This window comes from Talpa occidentalis, unplaced genomic scaffold, assembly GCF_014898055.3.
Source record: "Talpa occidentalis isolate TD23 unplaced genomic scaffold, MPIMG_talOcc4v2.1 talOcc4.7, whole genome shotgun sequence".
NCBI classification, from domain to species: Eukaryota; Metazoa; Chordata; class Mammalia; order Eulipotyphla; family Talpidae; genus Talpa; species Talpa occidentalis.
Genome location: NW_023605083.1, coordinates 48,793,338 through 48,813,867, shown reverse-complemented (window position 1 = coordinate 48,813,867; position 20,530 = coordinate 48,793,338). Strand labels below are relative to the sequence as shown.

Sequence of the window (20,530 nt, the reverse complement as noted above, 5' to 3'; positions counted from 1 at the left end):
AACTAGAAAAGAAAGTGAAATGCATTATCATTAAAGTGCAGGTGAAGTACCTCAGCACCTCTGCGGTAGGTGAGAGTAGAGTTTAAGGGGAAGATTCACTTACAGAGAGTAAAAGGGCCAAATGTTCTCTATGCATCTGAATTACATTTCTTACACCTAAAAACATGCTATGTTTTCTGCCACATCTTAAAGCACCTAAATTCAGCACACCCAGTCTTGGAAATATCTCATTCTGGGCCTTCTACAACATTTTGTTTTCTTTTGATACCACCATCACTTAAAATTTCTGAGCCCTTGGGCCTCCCCGGTGGTGCAGCGGGTTGAGTGTTGAGCTGTGAAGCTGTCTGCAGCCTCTGCAGTGCGGGTTCAATCCTGGTCAGCTGGTGAGAATCCCACATGGTGAGGCAGATCTCTCCTGTCTCGCCAGCTGCTCCCCTCAGCAGTGTATTTCTGTCATCTGCCTGTTCTGCTACCTGCTCTGTCTCTGGTGAATACTCTCACCCTCCCATGCCTCTGGTCTGTACCCCAGCTCTTGTATAAAAATAAATAAATCTTTAAAAAAAAATTCTGAGCCCTTAACCTTTTATATGAAAGGCATCCCCTAATGCCATTGAGTTTATTTCCTAAATATGTCTTCTGTGTTTTGATTAGTTCCATTTTCTCCCTCTTTCTCTCACCCTACTATATTTCTATTTCCATACTACAGTCAGAAATAGCATAGAAAACACAAATGTAATCCTATTACCACCACCACCTTGTAACCCCTGCCTATTTGTCTCAGAAGAAGCTTTATATCTTCAATGGGGTTTAGAAAGTCCTTCAGGGTCTGCCTCCTGCCACCTCTTCCTATTCTCCTCCTTGCTCTGTGCACTCATACTTCTTCATTCTCTCTTCTGGTTTCCACTTCCTCATGCTACATTGTATGTCTCACTGTGGAACTTCTTCCCAAGCTACAATTTCTTGCCTGATCAATTCTTATCCTTCCTTGCAATCCGAAGCTCCTCAGAGAAGGCTTCTGAACCCCTGTAGAGGTCATATCCCTTGCTGTGTGGTCTGTGTTCATGACTATTGTAAGTCTTCCTTTCCTAGCACTTGTTTCAATTCATAAAGTATTTCCTCCAAGCAACTGATGTGACTACATTTGACCCATGGCTGGCACTCAACAAATGGAGAAATAAAGACTGGATTAATTATATTTCTAATAGATAGACATTTCTGAGGTCTGTTCAACCTTTCTTGTACAACATTGGTTTTGAAAAACCTTAGCTAGATTCCTTTTCTTCCCTTCTCCAATGTACTGGTTAAGATAAACAAGGGCCACAATAGGAAACAGGAAAATAATAAATAGACTATTGTCTGTTTCCATAAATTCTAGAATGTAACTTTCAAAAATCTGATTTTTCCTCTGTTAATAACTAGATGATAAAAGATACAACTTTGAAAGGAATTTATGTCTGTCTATAAAATTGTCAAGGAGGTTGATTGAAATTATAGCAGAAGAATTTAAAATTGAAATTATAGCAGAAGAATTTAAAATCTAACTCCCTAACACTGAGGGCACTTTCCTTTCTTCGTGCAACCCTGTTTCAATTGTTTCCTTTCAAAGTTTCAGTAATTTTCTCTTGTATTTTCAAGCTGTTGTGATAAATGCTAAAATGAGTATAATATGTATTCTAACCTTGGTGAGTAATGTTCAGGCAACTATGTCAAATTCTAAACCTTAAGTTTGGGTTTGGCACAAAGGAACTGCATGACTGGATAATCCCAGCACCACCAACAATGGGAATTAACTAAGGACTTACACTTATTTTTGTTTGTTTGTTTTTTGCATAGAGGAACTGGGGTGTAGCCTAGAGGTACAGGGGGTGAGAGGATTCACCAGATACAGAATGGGGGGCAGAACAGGCAGATCTACTGAAATACACTGCTGAGGGGAACAACAGGCAGACAGGAGAGATCTGCTATGACATGGAAGGTTAGCTCCCTGGCTAGGGATCAAACTCATGCTACAGTGGCTGCACATACCTTCACAGTGCTGAGACTTAACCTTTTGTGCCACAAGGGAGGCCCCTACACTTCTGTTTTGAGTAGACATGACTTATATTTGTAAGATAAACTATATTCCCAACTTTTGTTGGGAATATAAGATAAACTTATATTTGTAAGATAAACTATATTACCAACTTTTGTTTTTTAAGTATGGAGTAGTCTTGCAGGAATGTAACCATAGGAGTCCCAATCTCATCCACAAAGACCTAATTTCAAGTGATGGGGAGCAATAACAGCATTATTCTAACTGTACATACCTCACTTACTTTATTTCTATAAGAAAATCTGTTCCATGCGCCAGCAATGAATACTAAGATGGAAAAGCCTTGCACTTCTCATTGAGGTTAACTGTTCTAGCCATAAAGACAACAAAGATAAGCCAGGGAATGATCAGGTCTTTACTCTCTGCTACTACTTTTAAGTCTTTAAAGCAACTCTCCATTCCCAATGAAATGCTGCCACAACAAAGCACATTTTATAGCACTCTGATTTAAGGCTGTGTAGACAGAAGCAGAGCAGAAATCCCAGGAGAAATTTGCCCAATAGCCCCAACACGCGTAATCAAATGCTTATGTATAGAAATGCCTGTGTCCTAACTGCAGAGAGAAGTCCATGTACAAGCCATGGAATTTCCTACAACTTGACTTTCTTAAAATTAATTTCATTGCTTTTAATACCATGTAAAGTGTATAGTCAGAAGAAACTAGTAGTAACAGCCTGGAATGGCCATTGGCTCTCAACCTCTCTGGAAATGTTCATTCCCTAGAGAACTAAGTTCTTTCTGAGAGTAAAGTAGAAATATCAAAGTAACTCGCTGTATCCTCTGAAAGTTTTGTCATTATGACTAAACTTAAGTCAGCTTGATTTAACAATGCCAAGGCTGAAAGATCACATGCAAAGACTGAGAATCACTTACTTGGGCAGCTTAGAAAGATTTCAAAGTTATGCTAATTAGAGGTATTACAGTTTCAAGATAAAAGCCTCCTAATGAACTAATTTTATGGACATAGAGCACTTCCATGTTGAATTACTCCATCTACACTCAGTCTGCATGCATACTTGGAGCTGAATATATGTTTTTTTCTGCATCAGCACTTTGTCTATACCTCTTTCATACTAAGCGATTTGTCCTGACTACTAGTCAAAGCTACCTTACCAGAAAAAAAGTGAAAAAATAAATAAAAACAACACACAAGAGAAAGGGCTTAGTAAATCTAGCATTCCTTTCAAGAAATGAAAAAAAGAGAAAGAAGCAGTCCAGAAGGAAAATTATAATAGGTAAAAGTCATTCACTTTTTCACTCATTTGAGTATTTATTGATATTTCTATGCTTGCTGCTCCGTAAAAGTTATTATCATGGTTATCATATAGGATAAGCTACTTGCCCCCAAAGAAGCATAAAAGTTCCCAACTAGCAATGTGAAAGTGCATGCTGGAAAAGAGCTCAAGATGAAGCAATTAGAAAGAAGAGAAATCTTTAAGAGTGGTTGGAATGTACCTCTCCTGAATGAGAAAACTGCTGAGGAGGTACATTCTACCCACACCTCCATTCCCACCCTATATTGCCTGAGGAAGAACTCACCAAATGTAGGTGTGCAATGGAAAAAGGCATCTCTCCGACTACAACCAAGAAGTCATGAAAAACAGAAAGGAAACATGAAATAAAGAGTACAAAAATGTGGGGATAGATGGATATTGTTAAAGGAAACCTGTTTCCAGATGGTATCAGAAGAATTTTAAATATCATAAGACCAAAAAAAAAAAAAAAAAAAACCTGCTCTCCAATATGCATCTTAGACCACATGTTGCACTGGATGAAAATAGAAATGTACTTCCTTTTTTTCCACAATGATTCTTTTAAGCTTGGTCCAGGTCTATGACACAGAGTTGGGTGTGGGAGAATCCCAGGACCAGAGAAGAATCTGGATAAGAGACAATTTCTTTGAAATGTAGTTATATCATCATTCTGAGTTTAATTCTCAACTCTCAATTTCTTTGAGAAGTTCTGACACTATAAATTTCTAAGGGTGAAAAAATAGTCCTGCTGAAAAGGTAGCATATGGGGAAAGAATTTTGATTATGCTTTCTTCAAATATGAAAGTGCTTCTTCAGCTGCAACATTCTGGACTCTTAAAAATTTAGTTGATTCTTGTAATGTCATGAAAAAGGAAACTGCAACAGATTGAACCAAGACAAGTTTTAGCTTTACTTGAGTACTTAAAGATCAAGTATCCTAAAAAGGAGTTTGGAACAATTCCAAAAAAATGCAAGAGAAAGGGGAGCAAAGAGGAGAATGCATTTTAAAAGTATATCTTGGATTTAAAAGTATATTGTGGATCTATATACCTATAAATTCTTACCTAGTTGTTTTTTGATTTTTTTTGAGGGGGTGGATGATGAAGTATTACCTGGTCTTGATTGTTGCTCTAAGGTTATAAAGTCACTTTTCAACTGTTCTCAGTCTCAAAAGGAGTTGACATGAGTAAGGAGAAATCAAGACAGGAACATAATAGAAAACATAGGAAAAGTGCAAGAGAACAAGCACAACAGTTGACAACTGTTTTGAGAGCAGGATACAATCATTTAGTCTCTCATATGATATCTGAGGTTGCATTTTGATATGCATTCAGCCAATAAAGAAACTAATCCAGTCGATAATGATGATGACAACAATGATGACGACTACTTGGAGCACACAAGAGGAATCCCCTACATCACTTGGGAAGGATGGGGCAAAAGAGGTGCCATTTGAGTTACATTGAGAGGGAAGTAGGGAAGAGCACAGGGGACTGAGGTGATGGTGCTCGGGTGCATTGGTGAAGGAAATTCTATGGGGACTACACAAATATTGTTTAAAAATGAACATTGTTTAAAAATGATGTAAAAAATAAATTTTAAAGAATGAAAAAAAAATAGAAAGAAGGTTAGGTGTTGAAAATAGGGGCATTCCAAGCAGAAAACAAAGCACAAGAATATATAGAGAGGACTATGAGGTATCAGTTACACAGAGAATTATAAATCTTAGAATAGAAAACCAGGTGTGTCAGGTGACCAGAGATGTAGGAGAACAGATAGGTGAAGCCCATATTATTAAAATTATGTTACAGAGCTGAGGTTTTATCCTACAGGTAACATGAAGATAAGGAAAGTTCTTAGGAGGAGAAAGACAAGTCCGAATTTTTAGTTTTAGAATATATTTTAGCAATGAGTTTGTCAGTCAACTGTTCTCACCTCATATTGATTAGTCAATATAAAATTTCTCAGTAGCTGTTGAGCTTTCTTTCATTACGCCAGATGTTTCGACTTTACATAACTTTCTGAGTTCTAATTCTTGTCCTCTCAAAAATCTCTAGTCCTATTCTTAAGTAAGTATAATCAGACATTGATCTCCAGAAAAACAGAAAATTAACCACTGGGAAAAGCATGCTCACATTTTTTTATTCTTATCTGCTAGTAAAGAGGGACAATTCATAGGACCTTTTGTTTTTCTGATCCACTAATTACAAATCAATGCATCAGTAACAGAAAATCTAGCCTAGGTCTCATTCAATGAGAAGGAAGAATTATCAAGAACAACTCAATCTTATAAATAAAAATCATCATCATACTGACAAGTCCCTGGAAATTTTTGCTGTTGCATAAAGTTGCCACAACAAGGCAAGAAAAAAGTTGTCAATTTTCCTAAGTGAGATTTCCAGGTCAATGAGATTCTCAGGCCAAGAATAGTGTTCATGAAATGGAAGGTACCGTGCCATTGCTCTGTGTTTCTCAGCCCTAAGTTATGCTGTGGGGCTATAACTGACCTGCTCATGACTTCTGAGAGTGGGAAGCAAAGTGATTTGAGGATTACAAAAGAAAGCCACTTGACTCATGAGGAGGAAGTCAAGTGTGACAGCTAGATATAAGTATTCTTAGAAACAGGCTCACATGATTTATGTAGAAGTTATGAAGGGCTATTAGTGAAGTCTAGTGCTTTTCAATCTCTCTGGATAAGGTATAAAAACTTCCTCACCTCTAGGATAAGTAGAAGTCTTCCTACATTATATCTGAGTTAATTTGGGAATTGTGCATCTTCTTCCAGAGAGACAGGAGATTGCCTTTGTCTTTACAGATTTAATAGTTCTTGAGATTTGGAGTTATGTCCAAGAGTGGCAAAGTGATAAAATCATCAGTCTAGGGATCAGAAAACCAATTTCAGTTCTGGTTATGGCACCTACAAGTGGTCTTATGGGTCCATTGGATCTCAATTGAAACTTGGGATTCTTATTTTTTTTAAATTGGGACATTACTAACTATCCTGGCTAGATTGTGTCTGCTGGATGATGCTATGTGGATCCAGAGACAGGGCACTAGCATCAACCTAGTATCTTAATAAAGTTTTATAAATATAAGTATCAGTAATAGGAATGGCCAAGGAGAGGCCTTTTGAGATGTTATCTGTGTAGGAGTGGAAATGAGGTCATAGAGGTGATATTAATGATCTTTGAGGCGCTAGATGAATAATGGCACAAATGAAGAGAAATTTGGAAGGTCTGAATTTTCCTTGAAGAATTTAGATTTGGCAAGAGACAGTTATTAGGTTTTGCAATTTAATGAAACTACAACTTTGATATGGTAACAGAAGCTAAATTTATAGACTGGCCTTGAATTTTAATGATTGGCCAAAAAATAATGCTTAAAGGCACTCAGCTAAGAGGCTAATGCCTGAAGTCTCACATCAGCATCAACTTCTTCCCTCTTTCTGGAGATCAGAATCTGGATGGCAATCAATAGCTCTCATAATTGTTCCCTGATGAGACCATCAGCCTGATACCATCAGAATAGATGAGAAGGTCCATGTAGATAAGTCATGGAGAAAAACCACACAATTTTAGACTCATTAAATTTATCATATGCAAATCAGAATATATTGTCTTCTTGCCAACATAAGCTCCCTTCCTTGACTTTTCTTCTAGGTACATAAATGTGAGATTGTTTCTGACATTTTTATGTCTTTCTCTTGCTACATCATTCACAACAGCTGTCAAGACCTAGGTATTATTGCTGCAGAATATTTTTGCATATTTCCCCATAATAAAGAGCACCCATAGAGTCCCCCAATGACTCACAACAATAACTATGGTGGTCCAGTCTGGAGCTGAAGACCCAGATATCTTCTAGTAGTTTAGCTTCTGTGAACTGTCAGGAACTCTACAGACCAATCAACTAAGTTTGGAGACTACTGCAAAATTCTTGTTTCTATTGAGAGCCCCTTCTTGCCAATCTGCTGGTCACTGTCCTGTGATGACCTTTTTTGCACTCTCTTCCCCTTTTACCTCACAAGAACATGTTTGTTTCAACTCTCTAATGGCCTCTTGACTTAAAGAACTCAGACTTTCCACCAAGAAAATAAATCCCTTCATTCTTTCCTGTGTCATTCTTGAGTTTCCCTTAAGAGCAGTATAGTTTTGACCTTGGAAATGTCTCTGTCCATAACTTTAGCTATTCACTTTTGCTTCAAGAGTCTGGGAGAAGATCAGCTGGCTTGATCTCTATCTCACTTTATAGTACTTGTTCTCTCTCTAGTTTCCTGGCCTCTTCCTCTTTTCTTTATCTGAGCCCATCACAGAATACTATGTCTGGTTTTCTCTGCATATGACTTTGGAGAGGGATATCACAAATGACCAAATAATGTAACTGTTAAGTGTTTTGCCAGAATTTGAAAAGTCAAACATCAAAACATAAGATTACCAACTGCAGAAACAACTAAAACCCTACATAAACTAATTAAAACTGCTGGATACAAACTCTATCATGGTAATCACCACAGCCTGCCCTTATTCAAGTTTCTTCTGTCCTCGGGAAGTACTTGGGAGAGCCATTATCCTCTCCCATGCAATTGTTCATACTATTTCCTTGGACTGTAGGCAGCAAATCTGTGTCCAGGCTCTGTCCCCTGGCTACCTTAGCCTGTGACACCAATGCTACTTTCACTGTGTGCCCAGGGTAATTTTTCTGTAGTTCTTCCTTCCCTGTTGCTGCTACTGCACTAATCTCCCCACATGCTGGAGGCCATTCCCCAAAGAAAGTTATGGAAACTAAATCATATTACAGTTAAAGCCAGGCTGTCTCAGGCCACTGTGCTAAGGCTGGAAATCTGGTTCACCTGTACAATGAGCAAAGTCATAGCCATAACACAATGCTGTTATGAGGATTTAATATGATGACATATAAGTAGTCTTAAAATAAGACATGACATACTGCAATGACTCAATAAGTTATTGACATGGCTGTCAGGGAAGGCAGTAGAGAGCAGTGCTATGAACACAGAGTCTGGAGTCAAACAGTCCACATAACCATGGATCTGCAACTTAGTACAATTCCGTGACTTCTGGCAAGTTAATCTTTCTGAGCATCTTTCCTCATTCAAAAAAATAGGAATGTTGATAATACTTATCTCATTATATTATTGTGAGGATTAGGGGAACAAATATATGTAAAGTGCTTTTAAAAGAGTGCCCAACACATACATATTATGTGATATATAAGTGCTAAGTCTTATTGCTATTATTGTTATTATTGTTTCTGCTAGCTCAAGAGATGTTAGAGGATTCAGCTATTGCTCTTACCAGGGATGTAAGAATGCATTCTGTGTTGAATCAGATTTTCACCAGTCTGCATCACTGTATACTGATCTATTTCACCGTACCACCAACACTACCACAACAGAAAAATTCACCCTGTTTCCACTCCTATGAAGTGAAACACCCAAGGATTATAGCAGTTACTCTCTACCCACATCTGTACCCACCCAACCCAAACCAAAGAAGTTATGAAACACTTAAATGAGAAATCATAGAGACTTAGTTGCACAATTCTTCCTCCAGAAAGGTCTCTTTCATCCCGTAATTTATTTCTGTTTTCATTCTAGCTAGGTGACTGAGGCTTCCTCTTCCCTTTTCCCATCGCCATCATTCAGCTGTTTCTTTTCTACCTGAAAACAGAAGGAATAATATATGGAAAGTGGTCTAAGCTCATCATAAAAATACTAATGTTAAGTTTTATGCATTTCTCAATTTTGACAAGTAGTGAAGTATTTGAAAAAATACTTTGGCTGAATCTGGAGGAACAGCGGGGAGAGCAAAGTGGGGAGGGAGCAAAATGGAATCAATTAAAGGACATTCAGTGTGTTGGTGGTGGGTGTTGTGAGGTGACATACAGCTGAAGAGTGTGATCCTACATTTCTAAATCATGTACAGTGTTGTAAACCAATGCTATATCAATCAATCGATAATTAAAACAATACTTTGGCATTTCACTGAAATCTACAGTGGCCACAGTGCTCCCAGAATGGATTCCAACCCATTAATGGGCTTCCATTCAGCTAATTACTGTTTAAATTAATGCTTTTATACTGCACAGACAGAGCTTCTTTAACATGGAACATAGGTAAAAAGCAAGAAAATTTCATCGACAGAACATTAAACTTAAATATCCAAATGCTAAAGGGCTGGAAATTCAACTTAATTAAAATGGCTAAACACAGAGTCACAATTAAACAGTGAGAGAATTATGGAAAAGTAAATATTTACACACACATTGTACACTTATTAGGGTTTACAAAGAAATGCTTCTCATCTGCACAGCTTTCCTTTATAATGATATTGTTATGAGGCAATAAATGTGGTTATAGTTAATAACAGATGTTAAATGGCATAATTCATCTAGAAACCTCACTAATTACTGCAGAAGCTCAAGACAAATTCACAGCATCATATGGGAGGTATTTATCTGTTAGTTTATAAACTGAAAAGGAGAAGGTCACTTGTAGAAACAGAAATGCTTAAATCCTTAGCTATTTAGATGAAAAATGTTAACACTTTAAAATTACAGTGAGCTTCCCCTTCTAGAGAGTTCATGCTTCATTCAGAGAAAACAAATTTGCTTAAACGAGTTTGAGTTAACTTGGCCACTATAGTGGTAATCGTTTTCTAAATTAGTTTAGAGATAATGTTCCATATTTTAAACTGGATTATAAGCTGTCTTTATGACGGTGCTAGCCATCATATTTCACTTTTTCCAGCCCAATCCATCTCTTCCTACAAGGGCATGGGGAAAAGTAAGGAGAAGAGCAGAGCGTGATAAATCACCTACAGCGATTTATTTTACATATGTCACATAAAGAAGAGGAGAGAAACAGATATGCTTAAAATAATTTTTCATAGTAAGTTTAAGAAGACTGATATAATTAAAATCCAAAAGCATCCTTTGTTTTCCTCACAAATGCACAAAACCAGATAATGATTGTGAAACTCCCCCTCCCCACCCCGCCTTAACATAGTTGACTTTCATGTTACCCTGTAATGTTCAGTTGTTTTCTCTGGTTCCGTGTTATCTTAATAGTGGAGCCCTTTGAAATGTTTGCTGTTGATCTGCACCATATTTTACAAAGCTTTACTACTTGGATTTATTTTCTATTGGTCTTCAAAACCAAAGAGCTTGCTTTCCATCTCCATCCTAATAAACATGCTAAAAGTCAAAACAGTCAAAATTTCCAAGGTCTGTGATTGTAGCAACCGTAACAACACACATCTATGCACAGTGGGTACACACATACAATAAGAAAGGGGGGCAGAGAGAGAGGAAGAAATTAAGAGAAAGACAAATACCAAACCAAACACCTCCTTTAGTTTTCTATGAAATAGAAATCACTATATCAAATCTCAAATTTTTTGTAGTGTTCACTTGTCCCTTTTTACTGAAGAAAGCCTGGTAGGCCAAGTACATTTTTTGATGCCTTTGAGTAAGGCAACCTTGAGTCACTTTTTTGTTCGATTCTCTTCAGAAAAACTTCCACAGTACAATGGAAACACACAAAAGTATACCCAGAGATGTAATCATTCAAGCCAAGGAAGAACTTTTTTTTCCATATTATCTTTTTTTTTTTTTAAATAATAAATTTTATTTTTATATTCCCCCATACAATTGCAAACGCCCCATTCTGACCCCAATCCTTCCCCTCCCACCCCCCACCCCCCAAAAAGTGTCTCTGGTTCATAGTTTTTTGTTGATTTTGATTTTCACTTTCTTATATTCATTTTCCTGGTCCCTTATTTAAGTTTTCTAGATTCCTGCTATGAGTGAGACCATCCGGTATTTTTCTTTTTCTTTTTGGCTTATTTCACTGAGCATGATCCCTTCCAGCGCCATCCATGTTGCAGCAAATTGCATGTGTTTATCTTTTTTGAATGCTGAGTAATATTCCATGGTATATATGTACCACATCTTCTTGATCCAGTCATCTATTTTTGGGCATTTGGGTTGTTTCCAAAGCTTAGCTATTGTAAACAGTGCTGCTATAAACATAAGAGTGCAGGTGCTCTTTGGAATTGTTGTTTCTGTGTCCTTTGGGTAAATACCTAGAAGTGGAATTGCTGGATCATATGGAAGCTCTATGTTTAGTAGGTCCAGAAATCTCCACACAGCTCTCCATAGTGGTTGGACCAGTTTGCACTCCCACCAACAGTGCAGAAGAGTTCCTTTTTCTCCATACCCTCGCCAACATTTGTTGTTGCTAGTTTTTTTAATATGTGCCATTCTCACTGGTGTGAGATGGTATCTCATGGTAGTTTTGATTTGCATTTCCCTGATTACAAGTGATGTTGAACATTTTTTCATATGTCTGTTGGCCATTTGCATTTCCTCTTCAGAGAAGTTTCTTTTTAGCTCTTCTGCCCATTTTTTGACTGGATTATTTTCTTTGTTGTTGCTGAGTCTCATCAGCCCTTTGCAGATTTTTGTGATCAGTCCTTCCATATTATCTTTTGCAACAATTTCAAAAGGAATCTTCTCAGGAAAAAGGCAATTTGTTCTAGGGATAGAGAGAAGGGACTAGACCAGAGCTTGTCAAACCTCAAGGTACATGTGCACCACCTAGAAATCTTTTCAAAGGACAGATTCTGAGTCAGGACTGCAGTAGGCCTGCCATCCTGTATATTTTTTGTTGTTGTTATTATCTTCTAATCACTTTTTTAAAGATTTATTTATTTATGCATACAAGAACTGGAGTACAGACCAGAGGTGTGTGTGGGGGTGAGAGGACTCACCAGAGACAGAGTTGGGAACAGAACAGGCAGACTGACTGAACTACACTGCTGAGGGGAGCAGCAGGTGAGAGAGGAGAGGTCTGCTGAGCCATGTAGTTAGCTCCCTGGTGAACCCAGATAGCTTCACAGTGCTGTGCTTAACCCCTTGAACCACCTGGGGGGCCCTTCTAATTACTTTTGTGCAGAAATCTAAGCACAGCTGAACTGAGTGCCTCTGTCTCAAGGTATCTCATGAAATTACAGTTAAGAGCATCCTGCATATTTAATAAGCTCGCCGGTGAGGTTCCTGCTACTACTACTCTGTGAATAGGCAAGGCCCGAGGATCACCAGCAGTCTCATCTAAATCTTGGTTCCTTATACAATAGTGCTCAAGTCATCAATTGCAGAGCTCTGAAAAAGGAAGCCAAGTGAAAGTTCATATAGAGCCTTAAATTAGAAAGCTGCAAGGGTACTTAAGGGGAACCCTGATTTATTTCCCATCATATGCTGTTCTATAGTATCACATAGAAACCATTCCAGATGGCTGAGAAAGTATGTGTTTATAACAGTCTCCTTTGAAGATAGCCTGCAACATTGCTTGGCAAGTTAATTCCATTTTAATAATCTCTATCATTTTTGCTACTTTGCTATATAGCTAATTCTTTATGTCCAGGCTCATTAGGGCAGAAAATTCCACTAAATGATACCCCTTTATAAAGCAAAAAATTATTTGCTATTATTATAATCTCATTCACTATTACAATAATCTCACGGTTTCCATTCTTTGCACTAAGCTATCTCAGATGGTTTAGACTTTTCTCAATGGGACATTTTCCAACCCTTTAATCATTTGGGTAATATTATCCAAGTGATGTCATCCCCCCATAGAGAGTAATTTATTCTATCCTCAGTTAAAAAATATCCATCCTCTTCTTTGTTTTCATTCTTTCGATCTCTAAAGACTGACTTCTTTTCAAGAATGCCTTTAACATCTTTATGTATTATCATCTTCTTAAGATCTTTTGGTGGGTAATCACCAAAATCTCATTTTGTTATTTATTTGCAAAGTAAAAGAGCACAATTAGTAGACAAATTATCATCATGCCGCATCTCTGATGTTTGTGTATTTTGTTGTTTGCCCCTGAAATAATCTAATTGCTATCTAAGTAGTTCCTAAGTTATCCGAAATAAGCTGAATTATAGGGACTTTTAAAAGAAAACAATAATTCTTATATTAACATTTAACTTTAAAAATGATTTATTGATCTATATATGTATAAACATGTATAAACATACAATTTGATAAAAAAATTACCATCTTAACAATTTTTCCCAGTTTCAAATGCATAGTGTTAAGCACATTAGTTATAAAACTGTTGTTTAATCTAGCTTTTTAATACTCATGAAATCTAGTATTGAATGAATTATTTCAATAAATAAAATATCTATCAGACATAACTAGATTCAAATTCCCATTTCACCTCTTGCTAGTTCTGTGACTTTAGGCAAGTTAACATATTGTAGTAAAAGCTTTCTTAATTTTTCTTATTTTTAAAATAGAGATAATAATAGTTAAGGTACAACTATTCACATAGATTAAATGATACTATTTCCCATATATGTTGTATGAATGTGTGTGTGTCTAGAATACAAAGGCCATTCAATAAACTTACTTCATTCTTCTCTAAGTAATGGAACTATCACGAGAATTCACTATCACTAGAATTCAATGTGTTGTGTGAATGAATCGAAATATAAAAATAATCAGGGTAAATATCTGAACAAAGAAGAATCACTGGAGTTGTTAAGATACATTGTTATCAAAGTTTTTTTAAGTAAATGATTTATATTGTGTTACATAAGGATTATATTAATTTGGTGGAAGTCTTTATTTTGATAGGCAAAATTTAGATCATTTACCCAAAGGGACTGTGTTCAAAATAACCTTGTCACATTAACTGGCATTTAAAGGATCAGATTCAAGAAAAAGGTGGCAATGAGGAAACTTGACTTCTCAGTGTTCATACATATTTCTGTCTCCAGAAGAACAGTTATATCTGGGTATGTCCGCTGATTACTGTGGTACATTTTGATGTCTTGAGATACTTTAAAGATTTAGTTTCGCATTTATAAAATCCATTTGTTAAAAATAACAAATCTAGATGATTACATGATTATCTATTAACAATGCTAGTTATAATTACATAAATTATTTTCTCTATAAATGAGCATAATTTTATTATTAATCAAGTAACATTAGAATTGATGAAATTATGTGCTATTAAAACTACCAAAACATACTTTAAGGCAAAGCACATAGATTTTAAGGCAAATTTGGAGTGGTTTTGTCATGAGTTTGGCGCTAGCAAAATTGGTAAGTGCTTTTCATCAACACTTTTAATTTTCATGTATACATGGTTAAAAGTCAAGCAGTTGTTTTAAGCTAGGAAAGACAGCAAATTTCCCTCCTCCAAATTCCCATTATCCAGAAACACTTGAATCTCATAGCTATTTTTATACTTATCTTCATATCTTTAAATAAATGATTGGCATATCATACCTCTCCAGATTTTTCTATTTTTGGCTTGACTTAGTAACATTATATTTGAGGCAGTTTTAATTTTCCCCATCCCCTTACACATGTGCACATTTCCTCAGCCCCCTAAGTCATAAATTTTGCAAGATCAATAGCCAATACTAACATTATTATGACTATAAAAATATTATGCACAGTTGAACCATGTAGTATAATTATTTTCATATTTTTCACACCTAATTTTTTTGGTTGTCATTTGTTTCTCAAGATGATAATGTTTTATTATTTTTTCTTTTCTTAGGTTTCTAAACACATTACTAACATATCCAAACTCTTCTGCAGGTGAACAAAATTTCAGTATGTTCAAACTCCTTAGGTATTTGATCAATGTCATCTATTTGATTAAACCATCCAGTGTCTTCTGATAAGATCCAGTTTGCACTGTTTTTTTCTCCCCGAGCTACTATGCACCTCTCACTATAGGAACTTAGCTCTCCTTTTTTCAGGGGATTGTATTTATCCAACTCTTGAGTTGGATCAAATTGCACCCTTAATAAATGACTAACAGGGCCTCCCTGGTCCTGGTGGTGCAGGCGGTTGAGCGCAGCCCGGTGAAGCTGTCTGCAGCCTCCGTAATGCCAGTTCGATCCCCGCTGGCCGCGGAGCAACCCACATGGCATAGCAGACATCTCCTTTCTCACCTGCTGCTCCCCTCAGAGTGTATTTTGTCAATCTGCCTGTTTGTTCTGTTCCTCACTCTATCTCTGGTAAATCCTCTCACCCTCCCACACATCTGGCCTGTACCAGACATGTATAAATAATACTTGCAATATTTATTTTGTATAAATAAATAAAATCTTTTAAAAATAATAATAATATAATAAAAATAAATAAATGATTAACAAATGTCTATTAAGATTTTGGGTTCTTTTAGTCTAGACTTTCTATTCTCAAACCAATCACAGAGAAACCTAACTAGCCCTTCCAAGACGTAGTGATGAGACTTGGTTTTCAACTATCAGAACTGCTCTGTAACTGAATATTCTTTGTTTTATGAAGTCAACACAGCCCTAGAGGATCAGTAATAATACTTTGAGAAGATTCTTAGTCAAGAAGAAGAAAACTTTAAAAAAATGCTTCCTCTGGGCTCTCTTAATGACTTCCTTGGGCCCCTGCATCTCTGACAGATAAATATGAGGAGACCTATTTGTTCTTGAAGTGTAATTGTTTAGGACTTTCACTGGGGTTAGGTCCTATTATAACTTGTTAAAAGTTCCACCTGCAGACATTAAAAAACTTAGATTGACTTCTGTGGGATTCCAGTTCATGAAGCAACTTGAAGTCAGATGATTTCCAGGTTCATATTGCAAGTTGTTAAAGTTCTATTTCATACTGCTTGTTTTCCTTCCAATTCATACTTTACATATCTATCTTGTGTTCCAACATCCCAAGTGTGGGTTCACAGACCCGTCAAACTTTACAGTAAATTAGAAAGGTATGTTTCCAAGAAGATTTAAAATTATTGGTAGTAAAATAGTGACCACAACCCACTATTGGACCCTCTGGAGAAGGCTGAGGTTTGCTTTTCCTGAAATGGTCAATTTTAGATTGTGATTGAGGCAGCTTCCTGAGTGATGAGTGAGTTAAGGAGAAGGAGTTTAACAAGCCCATATGTTTCAAGTTCTGTAATTTCATCCTCCTGGTATAGATCCATCATGTTTTCTGCAAAGTTATTTTTATGCCTTTCCCCCGCCAAGCACCATAAAATGCAAAACAACACAAAGCATTGTAGTGGTTGTTTTGTTGTTGTGGTAATGGTGGTGGTTGTTATTTACATTAAATATTTGTTAAAATAAACCTGCTGTCTTGTAAAAGGAAGCTGAGGAAATACTGTATATGAAAATGTTAGAGGTTTAATTAGCTTAGATTAAAGGTGTAAAGCCTTCTCCCAAGTCCAACCAATCTTCTTTAAAAACTACACTATTCCATTTTCAATACATCACCAAAATAGGGTCACCCACTGCCTTCAATTAAAAAGGCAACAAGCTTGGTGTGTACATCAATTATTTATCTTGAGCCGAGAGAAGAAAGCAAACAAGGTTGGGGTAAGGGCTACAGTGTCCAAATTTACATTTCCCAGGTGAGTACTCTATTTGAATGAAAACATTGCTTTTGCTAGCTCACATCAATAGAGACTCCTTCCCTCACAACTCCACACAGCATATAAAGAACCAAGCTCAAAGCAGCTTGGTGGCACATACTTGGTGGTTGACACAGCCTATCTTGCAAGGCACATTCAAAGAAAAATAAAACACTGTATTCAAACATCATTCATTCCCAGCTTAACATGCTATGACTAAAGCAAGGAGCACAGAAAACAAGTTACAGGTGAACCCCCCAAGGCTTGACTTTTAGGTCAGCACGGATTCATTTAACTAATCTGCTTCTGTGATTTGTAAAATGGAATTGACTCCTCAATAAACTACAAGGTAAGCACCACATTAATGTGAAATACCTCTTGAAGAGCAGATGTATTCCACCCCATCCAGTTTTGATGTTAAATGAATAAAGGAGATATCTAATCACTTGTATTCTGTATAATAAAACTTACACAGGTTTAAACTTCAATGTGTGTGAAAGTACACATCTTGAATTATTCCATATCCCTCTCATAAATCCTGTTGTCCCATGTAGGGTAAGGTAAAAAGTATCAGGTTTTTCTGCCCTCCCACCATCAGAATAGATGACGGAAACCCTGTGGTCCTGAATGCATGCCTGATGGCGGGCACCTGGAGTAAGGTGTGGGCATAGGTAGATGGGATTCACCTGGGCTCAGACTGGGCTTTTAAGGGCGGTGTCTCGGGGATGCTGGCAGAAGCCAAGAACGAATGGAATCCGAGAGAAGAAGAGAAGCAGAGAGAAGGCCAGAGAGAGCCCAGATAAGAGTGAGGATTTGCTGGGGGCTGGGAGGACTGCCAGCCTCCCGGACCCCAGCACCCCTGCCTGCCATATGCCTGGTGAATCTAAATAAAAGCCTGCAAAAGCCACTGAGGACTCTGACTCCTCCTTTACCCGGTCTGCTGGCTCAGAAAACCTGCACTGTGGCCCATTCCTGCCACTACATCCTATAACAATGTTATATACAAAATTGTACATAAGATTATTTATTTTCTCAACATTTGATTCAAGATTTGCCTTAGGATTCAAAATATTAATCAAATGGCCCCTACTCATTCTAAAAAAAGAAGAAATTCCAAGCACAAATCATGAGTAAAATTTTAGCTTAATTAGATGCACATGTCCAGCTTTGTTCTCCATTTAAAGCCTAGGAGTAGTTCCAGCTTTGGAGTTACAGAATTATTACATTTACAAACACAGAATGCAAACGTAGATTTGCTTTGATATTATAATGGCATGTAACAGTTTGGCTAGTAGACACAAAGACTGTCTCCAAATGTGTCCAGATAACCAGTTTTCTCACATATGTCCATTGGGCGGGAGGGAGAAGTAAGACACTGAAAGGGTGATTTTAATTCCAATTCCTCAGAAGAGGCAAACTGAAAGGAGGTAAAGGACACGGTCAAAGAGGGAGCTACTCTCAGTATCTGTTATTCTGAGGAATAACAGATAGAGGAATAACATACCTTATTTATTATATAACATATATCTACCATGCATAACATATATCTACCATGCAGTAGATATATTCAGTTGAGATCGGTATCAGAAGAAAAACTCACGCAAGGCCTTTAAACCCATGAGAATGAGAAATACCCATGCACAAATTCTGCCCTCAAATTTTCCAGCAATGCTCTGCGAGACCCGTTGATGTACAGCATTAACCTTCAAGGAACTCAAGGCAGAGCACATAAGAATGCTGAAAAGGTCAGACCTTCACACCCATAATTACTACCAAAAATTCATAGGCCAACTTTAGTGTTAAAATTTTTCAAATTATTCACACTTATAAAAGCATTTAACAGCATGAAAGAGGGAAATGGCTTTCTCGTCCAGTTTTTAACTAATTGGACAATGTTAGTTGTGCTTGTTAGCAAATAAGCAGTATACACTCAATTGCATTCCTTTACTGCCATGAATTCTAAGGACGATGGTGGCAAGAGTAGTTTATTCTCTTTAAGGAGTTTAAAAGCCTCCACATTCTTTGAGATTATAAAAAATAGAAATCTAAGAAAAAAGCTTTGGAAATCACCAGGACTTTCTAATCAAGTATATATTCGTTCCACAGTGGTTGGAGTTATGTGTCTTGAGGTAGTTTTGTTTTAATGAACTTGTCTTAATCCCATTAGGAGGACCTCTTATTTTGCAAGACCCCCTGACACTAGTTTAAATTCTCCTCCTCCTCTTTGCCCAGTATTCTCAGGAAAGTGGACTTCACTTCTGCAGAGTGCTGTAAAACTGTGCCCAGGTTCATATTGGATTATATTTTTCACGTAAAACCAGGACACAAGCAATGGGGGTGCAGTTTATATAAACTAATATCCAAGGAAAGGTAGGAAATAAATCTGTTTGACTTGGATTCTTTTTTTTTTTTATAGAGGCATGTTTTATTTATTTGTTTGTTTGTTTGTTTATACATGCACTGGGTACAGTCAGAAGCGCGGGAGGGTGAGAGAATTCACCAGAGCCAGAGCGGGGAGCAGAGCAGGCAGAAGGACCGAAGTACACTGCTGAGGGGAGCAGCGGGCGGCAGGAGAAGTCTTCGCGCCATGTGGGACCCTCCTCCAATGGCTGGGGAACAGCCTGGGATCGAACCGGCGCCGCAGAGGCTGCAGGCAGCTTCGCAACCCAGCGATCAACCACTGCGCCACCGGGGAGGCCCTGACTTGGATTCTTGTGGACCATGGCATATTTTAAGCAGATGTTTAGGCCAGGATTACACAGTTAATATTACCTGGGAGACAATGTGGGCTTTTCCAATGGGAGGGTAAGGCAAGGAGAGGAGAAAACAAACTATATATTAATTTAAAGGACAACTAGACTTTACATGAAGATCAGTGTGCTATTCTTGTGTTTATGTGTGTGTGTGTATCTATAACTGTGTTTATGTCTATATAGTATTTTCTTTCAAAGAAATTATAATCTTATACCAAAAAGTATGAGGGGAATCTGAGGGCTGTGTAGAAAAATCACACATTTCATTTGGGCATTCAGGGAGGCTTCTGAGACAAAATTTTGGCTAAATAGGATTTTGAAAGGTGGAAGCAGGGGTCAATTAGCTTAACTTATCCAACTAAAGACACAGTTGCACTTACCTGCACTAGAGTTCCTCTGTCCTGGGAGTTGAATTCCCCCACAGTGGTCACCCCTGGACCAGACTTCTGGGGAGGTGCCACTCCTGTCACTATGGAAAAATATCACTGCCCCATCTGCAAAGGTAAAAAAGCAGAATTACAGCACTTGCTATTTATAAAATATAAGAGCAATTCTTATCAGATTGGAGCTACAAGAAGAAAAATTTAATATTTGTAATGTTTATATAGAGATTTATCTCTGAGACGCTCCTCTCATATACATTATTTCCTGGTATAATCTAATATTTGCTAGGAATCTTCCTCATGTTCAATACTTTTTAGAACTGTAATAAATAATCCAATTCAATTTAAAAAATAATAATGTTTTCCTCCAAATTCTAATAATCTTGTGATACGATCTGTCCCCAGTTGTGGTTACATGGAGTAATTTCCCTTCCTTTTCAATTTCTTTGTCAAGTTCTTTTCTTTGTCCCATTAATTTTTTTATATGTGGTCTTTTGGTTCAACGAGGTCAGAGGAGGTTGTTTGGGTTCTTTAGAATTCATAGTTTCATGAGATCTTTTCAATTTATTTATTTAATGTTCCAGATATTACGCTCCTGAAATAT

The 20,530-nt window shown here is 37.2% G+C and overlaps 1 protein-coding gene across 1 annotated transcript in view; it reads right to left on the bottom strand.

The window, feature by feature from the left end:
- Window positions 1-8,903: 8,903 nt before the first annotated feature.
- Window positions 8,904-20,530, bottom strand: part of LOC119232414 (spermatogenesis-associated protein 31D4-like) — a 296,841-nt gene continuing 285,214 nt past the window's right edge. Inside the window, exons 7-8 of the mRNA XM_054689186.1 lie at window positions 19,924-20,037; window positions 8,904-9,022 (exon numbers count right to left, since the gene is read on the bottom strand). Of these exons, the coding sequence (XP_054545161.1) occupies window positions 9,000-9,022; window positions 19,924-20,037 (137 nt within the window). The 3' untranslated portion in view covers window positions 8,904-8,999. The remainder of the gene's footprint in view (window positions 9,023-19,923; window positions 20,038-20,530) is intronic.